The 22,617-nt window shown below is 40.1% G+C and overlaps 1 protein-coding gene across 7 annotated transcripts in view; it reads right to left on the bottom strand.

Moving 5' to 3' along the window:
- The window catches only part of CWF19L2 (CWF19 like cell cycle control factor 2), a 175,135-nt gene that overhangs the window by 134,274 nt on the left and 18,244 nt on the right, over positions 1-22,617 (bottom strand). For 5 of the 7 annotated variants that reach the window (XM_043529780.1, XM_037890102.2, XM_037890109.2 and 2 more), the window contains 5 exons: positions 20,701-20,820; positions 19,280-19,390; positions 11,821-11,940; positions 3,684-3,777; positions 1,073-1,188 (listed from right to left, as the gene is read on the bottom strand). In XM_043529780.1, the coding sequence (XP_043385715.1) occupies positions 1,073-1,188; positions 3,684-3,777; positions 11,821-11,940; positions 19,280-19,390; positions 20,701-20,820 (561 nt within the window). Of the gene's footprint in view, positions 1-1,072; positions 1,189-3,683; positions 3,778-11,820; positions 11,941-19,279; positions 19,391-20,700; positions 20,821-21,811; positions 21,979-22,617 lie in introns of all 7 variants that reach the window. The other 2 variants (XM_043529799.1, XM_037890131.2) reach the window with 2 other exon arrangements.

The following is a 22,617-nucleotide window of genomic DNA, read 5'->3' on the forward strand; positions in this document are numbered from 1 at the left end:
CTAAACCTATTCTTGGTATACGATTGAATACCATATATCCTGCACCTTTCATCAATAATTTTGAATAATAATTTCACCATGTTTTGCGGGGTGGGGTTGAGAGGTACATGTTTTTATGGCTGTTTATTTTCTTAAAGGTTAGCTCTTGAGAACTACTCAGAGGTTTAGCAAGTGAGAAGCACTCTTGGTAGAGACGGATTGCAGGTAAAATGGCCAACGGATGCATGATAAAATTAATTTCTCACATAACTCTCCAACTTGTTACACGGATAACACCATCACAAAGGATATGTTTATACTTGGAGCTCAGGGTGGGATTCTCAGCTCATGTGGACACACTTGCTCTAGCTCTCATGGAGCTAGCACCCTAAAATTAGTAGTGAAGCCAGGGTAGCATGGGCAACGGTGAACAGCTGGGTGGGCTAGAAGTGCAGAGTACAAACCCGCATGGGGTGTACACACACAGCGCGGCTACCCTGTGCTGCTGCTCACTGCTGCCCTTCCTCCCACAGCTATGCTACTCTCTTCAGCACACTAGCTCGATGAGCACTAGCACAAGTGTGTCCCCTCAAACTGGGAATCATAACCCTTCCTCATACCACAGATATCGCCGAACTTCTTGTGTGCACACGTGGACACGTATCTGAAAGAGATATCCCTGCAAATACAGATAATTTTGGAAGGTGCTCAGATACATCATAATGGGGACCATATAAGAACCTGGGTGAAGTGAAAGAAATATTTTAACTACAGTCTAGTACCCCACAGTGAAAAAAGGTAGCATGCAAAATCATGCAAATCCAAGTCTGATTTAGTCGGGGATCGGTCCTGCTTTGAGCAGGGGGTTGGACTAGATGACCTCCTGAGGTCCCTTCCAACCCTGATATTCTATGATTCTATGAAATCTGACAGTATTAACACCTTCATCACCTGATGGAAGTTTCAAGAACAACAGAGCTTGATCATGTCTTAAGCTATACATTAAATACTTCTGCCTTTACAGGGGTTTGACCTTTTCCAAAAGCTCAAAAACTGTAAACAAGGAGAATACTTTTCCTTTTAAGATGCTTACCCCATATCTTTCAGCTACAATTTCCTCAAAATTTCGTTTCTCTCTCTCAGCCTGCTCCTTCATCCTTTGATAGGATTTCTTTAACCAACTTAATCCACCATCTTCCACCATTTTAACTAAAGGAACAAAAGAATCAGATGTGATATTTTTGTATTTCAGGGTTAGCTTTTATTACCTAATACTTATTGTATACGATACATGCAGCACAGAAACTTAAATTACCTCAGACAGACCTATTTTGTATGCTGACATGGAGTACATCTAGCTTTCTACCTTCATGTTCTTGCCCCAACTGAAAATATTGTAATAAAATATTGTCTTTCTTCCTATCCTGAATACATAGAACAGATGCAAATCTTCTAGTCTTTCACACCAAATATTTCTTCTTAGAAGTTTACATTAGTTGAATTCAAAGATGGTCAGTTTCTTGACAAGTAGTTTGTTGGTTTCTCTACCAGAACAAGCAGAACCAAATGGGGGTACATGGGAGTATGGCATGGCCGCAGCTGGCATGGGTCAGCTGACTCAGACTCATGGGGCTTGGGCTGCAGGGCTACGAATTGATGTGTAGATGTTTGGGCTCAGGCTGGTGCCCAAACATAGGATCCCTCAGAGGGTCCCAGAGCTCAGGCTCCAGCCTGAGCCCTGGACCCTCCACTCTTGCAGCGTCTCAGAACTCATGCTCCAGCCCAAGCTCAAACATATACACAGCAATTTTTCAGCCCCAGAGCCCAAGCTCTGTGAGTCCAAGCCAGCTAACCCAACCAACTGTGGTTTTTTATCCCCATGTAGACATACCCATTGAGCCAGATGAGTGTCTCAGAGTTGAGATTACAAAATGTAGTGGTTGAGGGTGCCTGGTGGGAAGGTGCAGGGACACCCGCAGAAATTTTTGACTTGGTACACACCATCAGTCTTTGTGGAGCTCTCCCCACTGCATCCACTGGCCCCTGTGCCTCGCCTGCCAAGTCTGTGTGACACTAAGCTGCTGCCGTTCAGCCTGGCCCACCCAGGTGCAGCACCACTTCCCATCCCGAAGGGGGGAAGCAGGCTGCTAGAAGCAAGTCAAGGCCAGGCAGGCTCTTTGCAGGAGAGCCCTGGTGCAACAGCCATCTCCACAGCAATGGCAAGGAGCAGCAGCACTGGCTATCCCACTGCCCACTTAAGCAAGAACTTGTGGCACTACGACCTCTGTGCATCAGGTTGCAATGCCACTTGCTCAATTTTGGCCCTGCTGCCGTGCACCCTGGCATAGAAGGCCTGGAGCCAAATGTGAAGGGGCAGTCAGCATCCAGCATCGCTGCTCCTAGCCATTGCCAATAGTAAGCCCCATACATAATGTGCATATGGCTGCAGGCCCCACTGGCAAGATGTTTCACTGATGAGGTGTGGAAGGGTGATGAGTCTGCATTGCCTGCAAGGGTCACATTTGAGGGGGAAGGACGAACAGAGTGCATCTCATGGAGCAGGTGTTCCGGGAGAGAGATGTATTTTTTATACAGCATCATAACACGTACAAGGGATAAGGCATGGAAATAAAATACATGGTCCCTGATGTGGGGATCTTACAACCTAATTTTAGACATGATATATGAGGAAGAGCAACCTACAGTGGGGGAGAAAAAAGAAAACAGATGAGAAGATTTACATAGTTATTTAGTTTAACATTGTGCGTATATTGATGGTACAACTGATTTTCTGTAATCTTCTCCATTTTATTATTTCAATATATAATGGGTGTTTTGCAGGAAGGAGCAGCACATGGACATGCCCTTTCTTGAATCCACTCTCTGTCACCTCCCTCACATGCAAGTCAAATCCCCCTTTCCTTCAAAACTAAATTAGTAACTAGATTCTTTTGCTGGGGATATTAGTAGAGTTCCCAAGATCCTGAAGGACTCTGCTGCTCTTCACCTCCTAGGGAGAAAAGATGGCTCTTCGAGCCAGGCCATGGGCGTTCCTGTCCATGTGATCCCTGGCGTGAGGGAGACCCCTGGAAGCCTATAGTCCATACAAATTGTCCACCGACTAAGTGGGTATGGATTCCCAACAGGGGCCCCTTACTACTCCCTACCACCCAGCATATAAGAGTCCTTCTTAATATTTTATAAATGTTATGTGACATATTTCGTAAGTGCACTTGCTGGAAATAGATAGGATAACTCAAGGGTAAGAACTGAAGTGAAAAGGTTACAGAAATAATGTTTTTCACAAACTGCATTCTTAATGTATTTCATTTAAATGTGACTCACAGATTTCTGTAGTTGAATATTTTAAAACTGTAATTTGTGTAATGGAATGAAAGGAATCAAATGAGATGACAACAATTTATCATGTCCTGGTGGAATCATTCTTTCCTTTAATTAGTTCAAATGAGAGAAAATCTGTGTAGAAACTGAAGGTCAAACCACTCAAGATTATAAATCAGTCAAGAAATATTCTGCGAAACAATGTATTATGGTTTTAACCCAATATTTGCTACTGAAACAAGTTTTACTTCATTTGTCTTCACTGTAAGTAACTGGGAGCTCTGCTATGCTGACCATTTTACAGCATAAACATCTCTGAGGGGAACACACACAGCTTTTCTTACTAAAAATTATTTTTTTACCTTTTTTAACTGAAGTTGCTTCACCCTCTTCTGGTGGTAAACCTGTTCCACCGTCTTTCCAGTAGGGGTTCAGCTCTCTTTCAGAAAGTCTAGACTATAGAAAACAATTTTCAACTGATGCACAAAAATCCACTTTGTCTAACAGTTGCTGTTACAACTTTTTAATTATTTTGTATGATCCATACAGAAATGTAATCCATTTAAACATACCCAAATGACAATCTCGTTAAGAAACCTTGTGCTGGAACTTTAAAACAAGAAGTTTGACAGGACAATGTAACTTTCAATATTTTTTTAAAAAATACTAATTCAGGAAAAATAGCCAGGTGAAGAATCAACTACAATTGTAAGCAGGAAATAATTATGAATGTTTTGAGGAAATGTGTGTTTTTTCTATATACAGTAGTACTGGACATCATTTTCTTCAATATTTTCTTCCAAAGAATAATCTCTGTTAGACTTCCTTTTGCAGTTCAGATGAGTGTACTTTCAAAATTACAGTTTGTTAAACAAGAACTAAACATTCCACTACATCACTTCTTAGCACTAAAGAACTTGACAGGAAATAAATGAAGGTCTCAACACTTTGGGAATTGCTCCCACTTACATATCCTTAAATAACTGACGGAATTCTATCTGTGCCTATGTCTGTCCAAGAATCCCAGGACAGATCTGGTATAGTATTTCTCTATAATTCTAACCACTAATAGCAGGCATTAGATTTTCTTGGTAAAACCCCCATGATCCAATAGTGAGGGTTTTTTGGTTGCTCTTGTCAACTTATTAAAATTAAAATAAAAAGCAGTAAAGAAGCAGCTCTGGAGGAAGTATGTTATCCTAAGGATGCAAAAAAATAACAGTTTTGGGTTCTTTTTAAGTACATCAGAAGCATGAAGCCATCCAGAGAGGCAGTAGGACACTAAACGATCAAGGTGGTAAAGGAGCAGTCAAGAAAAACAAGGCAATGGCAGAGAAGCTAAATGAATTCTTTGCATCAGTCTTCAGTGCAAAGAATGTGGGGGAGATATCCCATCAGAGCTATTCTTTTTGGATGACAAATCTCAGCAACTGTCCCACACTGAGGTGTCAATAGAAGAGGTTTATCAATAAATTGACAAATTAAACAGTAATCACCACCAGGATCAGATGGTATTCATCCAAGAGTTCTGAAGAAACTCAAATATGAAATACAGAACTACTAACTGTAGTATGTAATCGATCGCTGAAATAAGCCTCTGTACCAAATAACTGGAAGGTTGCTAATGTAAAGGTAACAAGGAGTCCAGTGGCACCCTAAAGACTAACAGATTTATTTCGGCATAAGCTTTCGTGGGTAAAAAACCCACTTCTTCAGATGGGGTTTTTTACCCACGAAAGCTTATGCCCAAATAAATCTGTTAGTCTTTAGGGTGCCACCAGACTCCTCGTTGTTTTTGTGGATACAGACTAACACGGCTACCCCTCCGATACTTAAAGTAAAGATGATTTTTAAAAAGGGATCTAGAGGCGATCCTGGCCATGACAGGCCAGTGAGCCTAACTTCAGTCCCAGGCAAGTTGGTTGAAACTATAGTAAAGAACAAAATTATCAGAAACATAGATAAACACAATTTGTTGGGGAAGAGCCAATATGCCCTTTTTGAGAAAGGAAGTCATGCCTCACCAATCTATTAGAATTGTTTGAGGGTTTAAATAAGCATATGGACAAGGGTAAGCCAATCGATATAGTGTACTTGGCCATTCAGAAAGTCTTTGACATGGTCCCACGTCAAAGTCTCTTAAGCAAAGTAAGCAGTCATGGCATAACAAGGAAGATCCTCTCATGGATCAGTAACAGGTTAAAGATAGGAAACAGAAGGTAGGAATAAATGATCGGTTTTCACAATGGAGAGAGGTGAACAGCAGAGTCTGCCCAAGGATATATACTGGGACCTGTGCTGGTCAATATATTCATAAATGATCTGGAAACGGAAATGAACAGTGAGGTGGCAACATTTGCAGATGATACCAAATTATTCAAGATACTTAAGTCCAAAGCTAACTGTGAAGAGTTACATAGGGATCTCTTCTGGGTGACAAAATGGAAGATGAAATTTAATACTGATAAATGTAAGATAATGCACACTGGAAAACAATCCCAACTACACATTCACAATTATGGGTTCTAAATTAGCTATTATCACTCAAAGATCTTGGAGTCACTGTGGATAGTTCTCTGAGAACTTCAGCTTAATGTACAGCAGCAGTCAAAAAGGCTAACAGAATATTAGGAACTATTAAGCAAAGAGACAGAAAATATCTTAATGCCACTATATAAATCCATGCTTCCATTACACCTTGAATATTGTTCCAAATTCTTGTTGCCCCATCTCAAAAAAACAATTTCGTGGAACTGGAAAAGGTTCAGAGAAGGGCAACAAGGATGACCAAGGGTATGGAACAACTTCCATACAAAGAGAAACTAAAAAGGTTTGAGCTGTTCAGCTTAGAAAAGAGAAGACTAAGGGAGAATATGATAGTTGTCTATAGAATCGTGAATGGTCTGGAAAAAGTGAACAGAGATGTGTTATTTACCCTTTCCCACAATACAAAAACTCAATGAAATTAATAGGCAGGAGATTTAAAACAAACAGGAGGAAGTATTTTTTCCACACAACGTACAATTAACCTCTGACTGCCACAAGGGAAGACACAGGTGGACCACTCTATAATTGCCCTGTTCTTCACACTCCCCATGAAGGGTTGGTACTGGCCACTGTCTGAGACAGGATACTGGGCTTGATGGACCATTGAACTGACCCAGAATGGCTATTCTTATATTCTTATCCTTCAAGAAAGGGTTTGAGAAAACCAACATTCAATTGCAAACGAGAAGACACAGAGCAGAGAGAAGTATCAACAGCAGTTTTAATGATTGCAAGTTTCAATTCTAATACCATTTTCAGATGTTCAGAACTTTTTTGGTGGGGGAGGGCTGAAGTTTACCCCCCAAAGGTGAATTTTCAAGCAAAAACCTATTCAAGCTATTTTTGACTTATAAGGAGGTTAAAAAAATGTTTTCCTTCATGTAACAAATTAATTCTGACCACTATTTTCTCCTCCTTGAAGTGAGCTGTAGCTCACGAAAGCTTATGCTCAAATAAATTGGTTAGTCTCTAAGGTGCCACAAGTACTCCTTTTCTTTTTGCGAATACAGACTAACACAGCTGTTACTCTGAAACCTGTCAAAATTGCCTGAACTCTGAAACTTCAAACTTACTATGTAAGTGGGCCTTAAGAAACCATACTTCCTTTGCTAAGTTTGAAAATAAAAAAGGGAACTAAAACAGTTAGGAATGCAGAGTGAACAAAAATCAATGATTTAAAAAATGATATATTTATTTAGCTTGGATTTAATTTTTTTTTTTTAAATATTAGCCTATTTCAAAGTAAAATTGACAACCAATGTTAAGGCCTAAAATTATTGTGATATATTTAAATCATGAACACTGAATACAAAAATAATATTAAGCAGTAAATGTTTGTTGCCAAGTTTTAAAGAACGTTAAACCATTGAACTGGTGGAAATCACTGACAAAACATCTGGAACCAGAATTTCCTGAAGTGCTAAACCTGCTTTTGACAGCAGTAGCCTCTTCTGCAAGTGCATAGAGAATATTTTCTTAATTTAAGTTCAGTACAGTTCAATGACTAATTCATTCAACGTTAAAATACAAATTGGAAGTTGAAAAAGCACGAAAACCTGTTTTCCTCTTCCAATCTATGAATGAAAATTAGGTGTGAGGATGAAATCTACTAGTTCTAAAATTTTGAAAGATGCGGTAAACAGCCAGTTCAGTTCATAGAATATCAGGGTTGGAAGGGACCTCAGGAGATCATCTAGTCCAACCCCCTGCTCAAAGCAGGACCGATCCCCAATTAAATCATCCCAGCCAGGGTTTTGTCAAGCCTGACCTTAAAAACTTCTAAGGAAGGAGATTCCACCACCTCCCTAGGTAACGCATTCCAGTGTTTCACCACCCTCCTAGTGAAAAAGTTTTTCCTAATATCCAACCTAAATCTCCCCCACTGCAACTTGAGACCATTACTTCTTGTTCTGTCATCTGCTACCACTGAGAACAGTCTAGAGCCATCCTCTTTGGAACCCCCTTTCAGGTAGTTGAAAGCAGCTATCAAATCCCCACTCATTCTTCTCTTCCGTAGACTAAACATCCCCAGTTCCCTCAGCCTCTCCTCATAAATCATGTGTTCCAGTCCCCTAATCATTTTTGTTGCCCTCCGCTGGACTCTTTCCAATTTTTCCACAGCCTTCTTGTAGTGTGGGGCCCAAAACTGGACACAGTACTCCAGATGAGGCTTCACCAATGCTGAATAGAGGGGAATGATCATGTCCCTCGATTTGCTGGCAATGCTCCTACTTATACAGCCCAAAATGCCGTTAGCTGCTTTCGTGCTTGCTGATTAAAATCTTACATCTTACAAAATATAAATGCATCTGCGATTAGATGAGATTTAGAAGAGAATTCAAAGAATATGAACATCCTGAGACAAAAAATCAAAATGTTTACTGTACTTTAGTAGGTACAGTGCTGATTAGGGCATTCTCTACTGGTAGTATGGACTATGACTTTCTATAACTCATGGTTAATTTTTAGGAACAGACAATCTGCACGGGTCCCTGTCACTGAAGGAGGTTGCATGGCCTGCTCCATAAGATGCTGCTTAAGGCACAAGCCTCTTGCCATCGGCGTTCTGTTCTTGAACTATAAGGTCACTATAAGGGATAGCCACCGACATGCTGGGCAGTGTTTAAAACCTGGTGAGGGCATCCTACCAGGCTAAATCATACTTAACTACTAACTAAAACCTAAGGGTACTACTATAACTAACTATATAGAACAGAATCACAGGAACACTGAGATAGAAAAAGTGTGAAGTAAAAAACCACACAACACTCCAATTCAAGCTACAGGCAGTGAGAAGGAACTAAGGGGGAATCAGGCGGCACTGCTCTTTAATTGCCATCAGCAGGTCTACAGGCCAGAGGGTACAAGCACTGCCCCTATGAGTAGTGCTAGGCAGTCTTCGCGCTTTGGTGTGCTGTGTGAATGCACAGCAGAGTGGAATACACATCTGCAGCCAACTGATGGAGAACTGCATTCTCTCAGTCATACAAACCAATGTATTTCATTTGAGATACACCTTTGATTTCTACCTCCAAATTACAAAAGTTTGCACTTTCCACAAGATTCAGTAAGTTCTGACAGAGACCCCCTCCGTGGAAAGAAGAAAATTGCTTCACTGTAATTCCTATTCTCAGGAGATACATAAAAAGAGATATAGTTCTCCAATTCTGAGTCAGTGCTCCCAGAGTATGATTAGCAGGCACCTCCATTATGCAGAAGTCTAAATTCATTAAGTGCTTCACTACTGAGAGTGAAGGGTGCACTTGCCCCTGCACGGGAGCCATAATGGCCTTTATTGCCTCTGACCACTAGTTCCTTTTTCTCTACCTAAACCAGAGGGCCATATTCTCCTTCATGATCGTACCATTTGACAACACTCTGAGAGCAGGCAGGAATGTCCACTGAAGTAAAGGGGATCTCTGGGCTGCAAAGCACGGCTGAAATGTTTCTACCTTGTACTCCCAACTCTTCATCACTACGGGCATAGGGGACACGCTGTGGGAAAGAAGAAGAGTGGCTGGACTATGCTGCACTCAGTTTTAAAGACACCTTGGCGCTCCCACCAGCACACACAGTGTGTGCCAAGAGCAGCTCTGTCAGAATGGAGATTGTGATGCAGAAAGCATAAAAGAATGGCTGTGTCGGGAAAGTGAGTGGGTGGTGTGACACTGTATGCTCCAAAGAAGAACCCTGGAAACCCATATTAACCACTGTGAAATAATTATGATAATGTTGTGTACAAAGTATGCCTTGTGAGGTATCACTTTAAAAATCTTCATCTGCTGAACATTAATATTCTGTTGGATTGTATGTGTCATCACGGTATGTAAAGTTATGAAGTTTTGGTATATGTGTGTGACTGAAATACGCTGTAAGATTGGAAACACATCTGGAGAGCAAAGACTTTGAATGGGAGAGGTGATCCCAGGCTGGAAAGGAGAATCCTATGTATTAAGAAACTCTACCATCTATCAGGGTGAGACACTGCCTGGTTCAAAACCTGTTTAGTTTATAGAACTAAGATAGCCATTTTTTTTTTTATTTCCTAAGTAACCAACTTTGATCTGTACGCTTATTACTTGTAATCACTTAAAATCTACCTTTCTGTAATTAATAAATCCGTTTTATATTTTACCTAAAACGGTGTGTTTTGGTTGAAGTGCTTGGGAAATCTGCTCAGGATGCAATGGCTGGTGCACGTTCACTTACCTTTGTGGCAGACTTGGTTATAAATAAGGCTGTGTATCTGTCACGGAAGTCACAGAAGTCATGGATTCCGTGACTTCTGCAGTGGCTAGTGTGGCTGACAGCCACTCAAGCAGCTGGCTGCAGGATCAGCAGCTCAGGCAGCCCCAGGGACCACCACACCGGCTGCTGCTAGAGCAGACCCGCAGCAGTGGCCTCCCGAGGGACCTCCCGAGCAGTGGCCAGTGCAGCTGGCGCCAGGGACCGCCTGAGCAGCAGTCCCGGGGGCAACCAGAGCAATGGCCAATGTGGCTGTCCCTGCGGACCGCCTGAGCAGCAGTCCCGGGGACAGCCGCACGAGCCTCTGCTCGGCAGCCCCTGGCTGCTGGCCCCTGGGACCACCCAAGCAGCAGCCAGTGTCCACGAGTCCACCCCCAGAGCAGCGGCTCCCCAGGCCTCCCCGCCCAGGGCAGTGGCACCCCAGCCCGCCTCTCCCCAGCCCCTGCTAAGATTTAGACAGGGGTATTTATGTAAAGGTCGTAGACAGGTCATGGACCATGAATTTTTGTTTATTGCCCGTGACCTGTCCATGACTTTTACTAAAAATACCCATGACTAAATCGTAGTCTAGTTATAAACTTACACTGGGCAGGCTTCTGACCACGGCAGGACGGTACAGCCCTGGGGTCCTAGGCTGGGAAGCTGGGGGAATTAGCTGAAGCCTCTCTATTGTTGGTTCATGACTGGCTGGCGAAAGTATTCATGTAACTCAGCCGGGTGTGTCCCTGTCAATGGATGTATGTGTAAGTGCAATATCTGGATGGGGTTTACAGCTTGCCCTAGCATCACAGTGTGAGAGGGAGCCCAGGTTGGTAAGACAGAGGGCTCAGCAATACCCCAGTTCTAGGCTGCACCCCAGGGAACCCGTCACAACTAGGATCTATTAAAATATACCTTCTGAGATCAGGAACTACATGTAAATAATCATATACCACATTCCTAATGCTAATATCCCTTAGAATTAAGAATTCATCATACATTTTTGGACTGAGCACTGAAGACTCCTTTAGAAGTATACAAAAGTTTAAAAAATAACTGAAAAAGCAACAGCAAAACATCGCCCCCTTCACTCCTTCTCAAAAGCTAGTAAGGACAACAACTAGGATGATGTAAATTGAATCCAAACAGGAATCTCATGTCAACACTGATGTTTCTTAGAGGCAGGACAACAAACTGGAAAACTCTACAATAGTGGGTGGTCAAAGAGAGGACTACGGGCATATAAATACTAGGTAATATTTGTCTGCCATCTGCCTGCAGAACTGAACAGAAAGTCAATCTCCCCCTCCCTCCTGCCCCCGCCCCAGTCTGCCAATTTCTACCTATTCAACAGATCTCTATAAAGTGATTCAAATATTATGGCAGATAGCTGCCATAAAAATACAATTTATTTTTATTATTTAATCTTTTCATTCTAATTTAGTCATCATTTTTCTACTAGAATTGGCTTTCTTCTTAATTGAAGTTTAAGTTAATGGGTTTCCTATCACACAATAAGCTTCCTAAACAAGTAATAACCTGACCACCACCATATGGTCAATAAATACTATTTTAAGAAAATTTTAAAAATAAAATTGTAATCTAAAAGAGGATAAATTTAAGCAATTTCGAGTACACGTAGTTTATAAAATCTTAAGTGTATGACAGAACTATACACTGCATTTAGGAAGATACAGAAAAAACTGGTGCAATATATAAATATTTTACCTGTTCAATTGTTTGGGCTTTCTGTTGCTCCAATAATTTTTCTGTTTCTTTGTCAGCTTTGAGTGATGCTGCAGACATGGTTTTCAGAGACATAAAATCTAAGGTCATCCATTCATCCCTCTGTAATAATACAAACAGTTTCATCCAAAACAAAATAATACCCACAGTCGGTAAACACCCATTTTCTGTAACAAAAATATATGGCTTAGCTTAAATCAAACTCACAAAATGACCAGCATCATCTGATATCTAGAATATATGGTGTAGATTTTACAGTAGTTTCTAGCTGTCAAAACATTTTTGCATACAAAACAAATATTCTAAAGATTTCATTCATGAAGTTCACTTACATATGCAGACTTTTTACTGCTTTTCTTTGTAATTCCAGGTGTTTAGTCTAGATGTGATTTATTTATGAGCAAGCACACTAGTAAATATGTGGGTGCACACAAATTCATTAGAGTAAATAGGAATGTCGTTCTTCACTGAACATTGTATGTTTTGTACATCATTTTGCCAGATCACTTTACATGCCACCTTACTCCAAAACCACTGAAGAGTTAATGATTCTTACTTTGCATTTGGCTTCATGATCTCTTTGGTCTAATTTAGCAGGCACAAAATCTACAACTAATCATAGGATGCAGTTGATAGCTCCCAGACAGCTAGGTACCCAAACGTGCCCATAAATCCAGTAGTTAAACACTTATCTTCTATGAAACATGTCAACAAATGCAGGTACAAAACCACATTTACAGAATGCCAGATTGAGGCCATTTTAAATATAAGGGCTATTATCTCAAGAAAAAAGTAGATTAAATAAACCATGATATAGGGCAATATGCCACACTCAAACAGGTAAAGGCATATTTTCCTCCCTCCCCACAGATCACACAACATCTACAACAAATAAAATATTTGTGAAGCATGAAAAGAAAGCAGTAAAATGCACAATGAAAATGACTAATTAACCAAAATCAAAATGTGAGACACATCCATGTGTATTCTAACAAAAGGAATGGAATTCCGGTACCATTCTAGAACAATTTAAAAATAGTGTTCATTCTGATCCTTAATTTTCAAGGCTTGAAGCGCCAATCTGAATAGCTGCCACTACGTTATGTCATGTCTCATTTACAACCAATGCTGCTAGATGATGCACCTGAGACAATTTCAAATATATGAAATGGAAGATACTCCACTTCCTAAAGGAGATTTGGGCTAAGGAGGAGGAACAAAAAGTGGGGTCATCTACAAAATATCATCAATTTACCATGGTGAATGAGGATAATTAAGGTACAGTATACATAGGAATGACAGAGAAGGTTGTGCTGGTGGGGGAGTGGCACTGGATGTTCAAGAAAGCATAGAGTCAATTAAAGTAAAAATCTTAAATGAATCAAACTGTACCAGAGAACATCTATGGCTAAAAATTCCATGCTTTAACAATAAGAGTATAGCAGTAGGAATACACTACCAACCACATGACCATAATGATGACAGTGATTGTGAAATGCTCAGGGAGACTGGAGGGGCTACAAAGGATTTCAACTATCCTCATTAACTGGATACATCTCACCTCAGGACAGGATGCAGAGATATTTCTAGACACATTAATGACTGCTTCTTGGAGCAGCTTGTCCTGGAGCCCACAAACGGAGAAGCAATTCTTGATTTAGTCCTAAGTGGCACACAGCCTTTGGTTCAAGAGGTGAATATAGCTGAATCACTCGGTAAAAGCAACCATAATGCAATTTAATTTCACATCCTGGGGGGGGGGTGTCAAAGAAACCCACCACAGTTGCATGTAACTTCTAAAAGGGGAACTACACAAAAACAAGGAAGCTAGTTAAATGGAAATTAAAAGAAACAGTCATAAGGGTGAAATGTCTGCAAATCGCATGAAGACTATTTAAAAACCACCATTAGAGGCTGAAGCTAAATCTATGCCCCAAATTAAAAAACAGCTAGAGGACCAAAAAAATACCACCATTGCTAAACAGCAGAGTAAAAGAGGCAGTTAGAGGTAAAAAGGTATCCTTTAAAAATTGGAAGTCAAATCCTAGTGAGGAAAAAGGAAAGGACCATAAAAAACTCTGGCAAGTCTAGTGCAAAAGTAATAAGGGAAACCAAGAAAGAATCTGAAGAGCAATTAGGTCAAGACACAAAAACTAACAGCAATTTTTTTTTAAGTACATCAGAAGCAGGAACACCACCAAGCAGTCACTGGGATACTGGATGATTGAGAAGCTAAACAAGTATTCAAGGAAGATAAGGATATTGCAGAGAAGCTAAATGAATTCTTTGCATCAGTCTTCACTGCAGAGGATGTGGGGCACATCCCTACATCAGAGCCATTGTTTTCAGGTGACAAATCTGAGGACCTGTCCCAGGTTGATGTGTCCATAGAGGTGGTTATGGAACAAATTGATCAATTAAATAGTAAGAAGTAACCAGAACCAGATGGTTCACACAAGAGTTCTGAAGAAACTCAAATATAAACTACAGAACTACCAACTGTAGTATGTAATCAACTGCTGAAACAAGCCTCTATACCAGATAACTGGAAGGTGGCTAACAAAGCCTATTTTTAAAAAGGGCCCCAGAGGTGATCCTGGCTATTACAGGTCAGTGAGCCTAACTTCAGTGTCGGGCAAATTGATAGAAACTATAGTAAGGAACAAAATTATCAGATACAAACACGATTTTTTGGCAAAGTGTCAACATGGCTTTTGTAAAGGGAAATTATGCCTCAATCTATTAGAATTCTTTGAGGGCATCAACAAGCATGTGGCTTAGAGTGATGCACTTGATACTGTGTACATAGATTTCAGAAAGCCTTTAACAAGGTCCTTCACCAAAGATGCTTAAGGAAACTAAGTAGTTACAAGATAAGAGGGAAGGTCCTCTCATGGATCAGTACCCGGTTAAAAGATAGGAAATAAAGGGTAGGAATAAATTATCCATTTTCACAGTAAAGAGAGGCAAATAGCAGGGTCACCATAGGATCTATAGTGGGACCAATGATCCTCAACATAGAATTACAGAATCATAGAACTGGAAGGGACCTCGAGAGGTCATCTAGTCCAGTCCCCTACACTCAATGCAGGACTAAGTATTATCTAGACCATCCCTGACAGGTGTTTGTCCAACCTGCTCTTAAAAATCCCCAGGGATGGACATACCACAACCTTCCTAGACAATTTATTCCAGTGCTTAACCACTCTGACAGTTAGGAAGTTTTTCCTAATGTCCAACCTAAACCTCCCTTGCTGCAATTTAAGCCCACTGCTTCTTGTCCTATCCTCAGAGGTTAAGAAGAACAATTTTTCTCCCTCCTCCTTGCAACAACCTCTTATGCACTTGAAACTGTTATGTCCCCTCTCAGTCTTCTCTTCTCCAGACTAAGCAAACCCAGTTTTTTCCATCTTCCCTCATAGGTCACGTTTTCCAGACCTTTAATCATTTTTGTTGGTCTTCTCTGGACTTTCTCCAATTCATCCACATCTTTCCTGAAATGTGACACCCAGAACTGGACACAATACTCCAGTTGAGGCCTAATCAGCGTGGAGTAGAGCAGAAGAATTACCTCTCGTGTCTTGCTTCCAACACTCCTGCTAATACGTCCCAGAATGATGTTTGCTTTTTTTGCAACAGCATTACACTGTTGACCCATGTTTAGCTTGTGATCCACTATGACCCCCAGATCCCTTTCCGCAGTACTCCTTCCTAGGCTGTCATTTCCCATTTTGTATGTGTGCAACTGATTGTTCCTTCCTAAATGAAGTACTTTGCATTTGTCCTTATTGAATTTCATTCTATTTACTTCAGACCATTTCTCCAGTTTGTCCAGATCATTTTGAATTTTAATCCTATCCTCCAAAGCACTTGCAACCCCTCCCAGATTGGTATCATCCACAAACTCTATAATATAAAGTGTACTCTCTCTGCCATTACCTAAATCATTGATGAAGATATTGAACAGAACCAGACACAGAACCAATCCGTGCAGGACCCCACTCATTATGCCCTTCCAGCATGACTGTGAACCACTGATAACTACTCTCTGGGAACGATTTTCCAACCAGTTATGCACCCACCTTATAGAAGCTCCATCTAGGTTGTATTTCCCTAGTTTGTTTATGAGAAGGTCATGAGAGACAGTAACAAAAGACTTACTAAAGTCAAGCTATACCACATCTACCGCTTCTCCCCAATCCACAAGTCTTGTTACCCTGTCAAAGAAAACTATCATGTTGGTTTGACACCAGCACTAACATATTGATAAATGTTCTGGAAAAAGGGGTAAACAGTGAGATGGCAAAATTTGCAGATGATACACAATTACTGGTTTGGGCAACATAGTTATATCCAAAGCTGACTGCAAATAGTTACAAAGGGATCTCACAAAACTGGGTGACAAAATAGCAGGTGAAATTCAATGTTGATAAACGCAAAGTAATGCACATTGGAAAACATAATCCCAACTACAAATATAAAATGATGGGGTCTAAATGAGCTCCTATCACTCAAGAAAGATCTTGGAGTCATTGTGGATAGTTCCCTGAAAACATCCACTCAATGTGCAGTGGCAGTCAAAAAATCTAACAATGTTAGGAACCATTAGGAAAGGACAGATAATAAGACGAAAACAACATAATGCCACTATATAAATCCATGGTACGCCCAAATCCCAGAGTTCTGGTCACCCCATATCATAAAAGATATTAGAATTGGAAAGGGTGCAGAGAAGGGATACAAAAATTATTAAGGTTATGGAACAGCTTCCATATGAGGAGAGATTAAAAAGATTGGGATTATTCATTTTAGAAGAAAAGATGACCGGGGTGGGGGAGGGTGAATGATAGATGTCTATAAAATCACAAATGTTGTGGAGAAAGTGAATAAGGAAGTATTGTTTTCCCTTCACATAACACAAGAACTAAAAGATCACCCAATGAAATTAATAAGCAGTAAATATAAGGAAGTACTACTTCACACAACGCACAATCAACCTGTGAATCTCATTGCCAGGGGATGTTACGAAGGCCATAAGTATAACTGGGTTCAAAAAGAATTAGACAAGTTCATGGAGGATAGGTCCAGCAATGGCTATTAGTCAAGATGGTCAGGGATGCAACCCTGCGCTCTGGGTGTCTTTAAACCTCTGACGGCTAGAAGCTGGGACTAGACGACAGAGGATAGCTCACTCGATAATTGCCCTGTTCTGTTCATTCTCTTTGAGGCATCTGGTACTGGTCACTGTCGGAATACAGGATACTGGGTTAGATGGTCTGGTCTGACCCACTATGAAGTCTGACCCATTCTTACAGTGATCCTCTCCAAAAAAAGAAAAAGCTTGAAGAATTCAATGCTTACAGGGAGAACAAATGCCCATGAGCTAAAAAAGGGATTGTTTCTGAACTTTTATCCTGCTATTTTTAGCAAATCAGTAAAGGGCATTTCTCTGATTCAGAGAGGCTTTTTCCTTCCCTTGACTAGAGGCACTTCATGAAGTCAGTCCCCTGGAAGCCGGAACCATATTCACAATTAACTTCACAGTGTAGAAAAGACCATGAAACTTATGATCATTTTTAGGTCATTAAAATGTGCTGGGGAAAATATATATCTGTCCATTTGCCAATCCCGAAGGAGTCCACCAAGGGGAGGAAAAAATCCTCAAATATCACACATTAACTCCTCATACTAAGTGTATAGTCTAATTCTGGACAGCCAAGTACCAGTTGACCAATTCACAGACCAACTAGTGTTTGGACAAGGATGAAATGACCTTGAAGCAAAAGCTATTAGTAGAGATCCAAAAACGTTTTTATACAGCCTCCTCAGTTTAGACTGCATTCAACAATCTACACCTTAAAGACAGGGGTAGGATCATTCAGGAAAGTTCCTGTAAGTTTACCTATATTGCCTTTAGGCCTGACCTGCCAGAAAAGAGAAGGAGAAACCTGAAAAGCAGAGATGCTGAAAGAGACCTGGGGGCAACCATGGGCAGTAATTATATAGGAGTTTGCAATTCAACATGGCAGAAAAAAAAAATCAATGTTATTTTGGACAACAGATACAGAGACATCACACCACAGAGCACAGGGTGTATGGCCCTAAGGTGACTGCACTTGGAGTAAAGCATTCAATTCAAGATCTTTGATCACCAGATACATTGGAGGGAGATTAAGAGAAGCTTACTTATGAGAAAATATATACAAGGGAAGCTACCTCTCTTTCTAACTGCACTTAGGTGGAAAAAAAAGATGTGGAACATAGAGGACGCTACCCCAAAAACTTCCCTGTACAATGGTTTGACAGGATAAACAGAGACCTAGTCTGGTTTCCACACCCTCACCAAAAGAGGAGCACTTCTTTGTTTTCTTTCAGCATTCTTCACTTTGATGATTTTAAAGGACCCAACCCACTGCTGGTGTTACAATCATGGTATTACTAATAAAAACCTCTTGAAAGGAGGCTTAACTATACAGAGGGGAAAACTAGATTAGGGAAAGTGCTGGAAGCAAAGGGACCAACCTTATTGGTCCTTGGCTGTTCCAAAATTTACCCTCCTAAGACTATGTGGGCCTAGCACACACAAGTAATTCATGTGCCACACGTGAAGTAATTCACATGTGTGCCAAATAGAATTGGACTAGACTTGCTTTCAAAGGACTAACTAACAGTTCAGCCTGAATCATTTTAGTCTGCACTAGCTTAGTGCCATCATGGTCTCCACTACCATAGTTAAGAGAGTCCTATTCTTACTGTCCTACAGTACATCAGTGGCCTTTCAAAAATCCCCCTACTCTATCTAGGGTCTACATTAGCATCATGGGATAGGTAACCAAAACTGAACTGAGAGGATTAAAACACACATCAATATAGCTATAAAAAACACACCTAACAGTCTGTGCTTAAACCAGTGTAATCACACTGCTTCAGTTAGGGGCAGCCCAATTCTCCAGATGACACAAATTTGTGAGGTGTAGAGCATAGCTAAGAATACTAACAAGATCCCTGATGCAACCAGTCTTGCTGGTCAAACATTCTGCAGTTTCTTTAGTCACTGTACCTCTTCAAGCACCATGTACCCAAAAAGTCATTCAAGATTGACTTGATCTATGCAGAGAAATTAACAGGGTTAGTCAAGATTTTAATCTGACTTTATTAAGAAAACCAGGCTAAATCACTACATGCTTTGGCATATGATGCACAAAACTGATGCTAGGCAGCATAATTGTACTACTTTGTTAAATACTTGATAAAACAGGAAAAATTGTCCAATTAACAAAATCTAACATTTACCTAAATATATATATATATATATATATTATATTTACATTTTAAGTAGCTATTGACCAAAGAATTTACAACGAACTATAGACCAAATATAGCCACACTTTACACTAGGCCCAAATGAGTTTACCTTTCCATAATTAACCAGGCTCCTCACCTGAACTGCAGGATTTTCTGTAGTATCCGACTGCTCCTTCTTGACTTTCCAAGCCTTTTCTGTGCAAATTGACTGTGATATAGTTGACTCAACCCATTCAACTGAAGAACCCTAAGAGTAAGTGTTTGAGTAATTTAGAAAAATTCAAAAGCACTGTATTTTCTGGAATGACCAAACCTTAAAGCACTGTTATAAACTGAGGACACACTATTACTAAGAACATTTTATAAAGAAAATGCCATTTGATGTGATTGCATCAAAATAGCATGTTAGTCTCTCCCTATCCCATATCAACAGTTTTAATATTGTATTGTCATGCAAAGAAAACACAATCGCCATTGGCCAGAGGGTTGAAACTGTCCTGCTGATACTTTGAAATAAACAAAAAATACGTACAATTAAAATTTCTAAATTAGTGACAAAATATAAAAAGAAATGTTTTATTAAGCTTTACTGGTACAACAGTCGAGTTTAAATTAAAAATGTAATAATTTACATCATCTCTTTATATTTTAATTGTATCTCATTCCCATCCAATACACATGCATCTCTCTCTACAAGGAGAGAGCAGTTTTCTGGAGTGCTGAGATTTTATACTCGTAACAAACCACTCTCTGCTGATTAGACATTCCCTGTTATTTATAGGAACCTGACATGAGAACAAAATACTTTGTATCAAAGAGAAAAGGAATACTAGTGGCACCTTAGAGACTAACCAATTTATTTGAGCATAAGCTTTCATGAGCTACAGCTCACTTCATCAGATGGTATCAGGGCCAGAAGGGTGCTGCATCTTGGGAGACTCTGATGTAATTTGCAGCTTTGGGTGCTTCCCACAGGAAACATGGGACCAATCTGTGGTTTTGATTATTTCCCACAGGTCAGCAAGTCAAAAACATGGTTCACTTAAATGTATGTTCCTGCAGAAAAATCTTGTCCTACTGAACCTTCCTATGCATCAGGAAGAAAGGGAAATCTTCATGAAGACAACAATAAAGCTACTGTGCTTGCACACAAATGCTACATTTAAAACTGGGACTTCAAAACACGTAACAAACTCAGAAAATCCAACCAGAACAGGATTTCCTGCTGGCCTGTTTACTCCACTTGATAAAAAATGAAAAACGAGAGGGCCAGGAAGCAGTGCCATGATTTCCAAGTAAGTCTCTGTCTACTAAAAATAAAATGGGAACCCACTGGCCTCTAACTGGAAGAGAGAGCATTACAGAAGCATTAAAGAAACTGAAAAAACCTGCACCTTTAAATTAATAAAATACCAACAAGATATCATGGAGCACTGTCTTTAGGAAAAGGAAAATATGCCTCAATATTAGTGGTAACTTCTTTCCAAAACAGCAGGAAAAGTGGTTTGTTTGTTTTTAAACATTCTTTCAAGAGAATATTTTAAGTTTATTACTTACTGAAGAGCTATCACTTGAATCATCATTTTTTTCAAATTTTTGGTTTTTGCTTTTCTTCTTTTCTTTCTTAAGTTTTCTTGAGTGTTTATCCTTTTTCTTCTTTTTCTTCACGGAATGTTCCTATATAAGCAAATATTTATAAATGACATCAAAACAAATCACATAGAAAAAAAAAAGATAGATCACTAATCAAATTACATAGAAAAAAATCTAGCTAATTTTAAACTATCAAAACTGTGCACTTATTGGACCATAACTGCATATTCTTATTACTATTTCTATCGTCCTCCATCAACCATTCCTTCTGACTGTTTCTTAGCACTTGTCTACACAGGATTTTTTAAATATATTTTTCCACTTTAAATAACATGAATATCTATAGTGAAAAAATATATCTATACACTTTGTTTATTATGGCTTAAGCTATTTCCCTTGTGAATCCTTGCATCCATACAGGTCTGCACTTTTTTAAATAGGTGCACAGTATTCTAGAGAGGTATCCCATGGTGCAATCTTCCACTGCCAGACTCTATACACACAGAGATTTTTCTCCTAATGCATTGTAGAATGCCCTCCAGAACATATTGGAATTCTGGGATTTGGGGTCAAAGGAATCAAATCCCATGATTCCTCTCCTGGCATCCCATAATTCATCCGTATTTTGCAAGCCAGGACCATTTTCAAACTGCTGCCAGGCAGCATGGAGAAAACACTGCTGTGCCATGATCCTGACCTGGCCTGATCTGATTGTGATTAATACAAACAAGCTTCTCCACATGTTTTGGCAGTCATAAGGCCAGCTGGCTTTGGTTGGTTTGGGAGATAGCCATGGCAATGCAGGAGGCGGATAAAATCAAGCAATTACTTCTGCAGGACTCTTTCTTGGAGCGGCTTCACTCAGTGCAATGCTACTCCTGGGTTCAGCAAACTAGCACAGACTGGTGGGAAAGAACAGTGATGCCGACCTGGAATGACCAGCAGTGAGGGCAGAACGTAGGCCTGGTCTACATGCTGGGGGGGAGGGAGAAGGAGGGCGCTAAATCAGTCTAAGTTACACAACTTCAGCTATGAAAATAGCGTAGCTGAAGTTGACGTACTTAGAGCTACTTACTACGGTGTCTTCACTGCGGTAGGTCGACTGCTGACACTCCCCCGTCGACTCCGCCTACACTTCTCGCTCCGGTGGAGTACCGAAGTTGACGGGAGTGCGCTCAGCGGTCAATTTATCACATCTTCGCTAGACTAGAATTCATGGAGGATGGGTGAAGTCATAGATGACTAGAGAAGGGCAAACATAATATCTATCTTTAAAAAGGGGAACAAAGAGGACCCAGGGAATTATACACCAATCAGCCTAACTTTGATACCTAGAAAGATACTGGAACAAACTACTCAACGATCAATTTGTAAGCACCTTGAGAATAATAGAGTGATTAAATTCAATCAAGATAAGTGTAAAATACTACACTTAGAAAGGAAACATCAAAAGCACAACTACAAAATGGAGAATAACTGGCTAGGCCAGTGGTTCTCAACCCCTGGGTGTATGCAGAGATCGTCCAGAAGATACATCAGCTCATCTAGGTATTTGCCTAGCTTTACAACAAACTACATAAAAAGCACTAGTGAAATCAGTACAAACTACAATTTCATACAATGACTTGTTTTATACTGCTCTATATACTATAAGCTGAAATGTAAGTACAATATTTATATTCCTATCGTTTTATTTTATAATTATATGAGAAAAATGAGAAAGTAAGCAATTTTTCAGTCATAATGTGCTGTGACTTTTGTTTTTATGTCTCATTCTGTAAGCAAGTTTTTAAGTGAGGTGAAACTTGGAATTCTCTAGACAAATCAGACCCCTGAAAGGTGTATAGTAGTCTGGAAAAACTGAGAACCATTGGAGTAAGC

Source organism: Chelonia mydas, chromosome 1 (genome assembly GCF_015237465.2).
Source record: "Chelonia mydas isolate rCheMyd1 chromosome 1, rCheMyd1.pri.v2, whole genome shotgun sequence".
In the NCBI taxonomy this organism is placed as follows: domain Eukaryota; kingdom Metazoa; phylum Chordata; order Testudines; family Cheloniidae; genus Chelonia; species Chelonia mydas.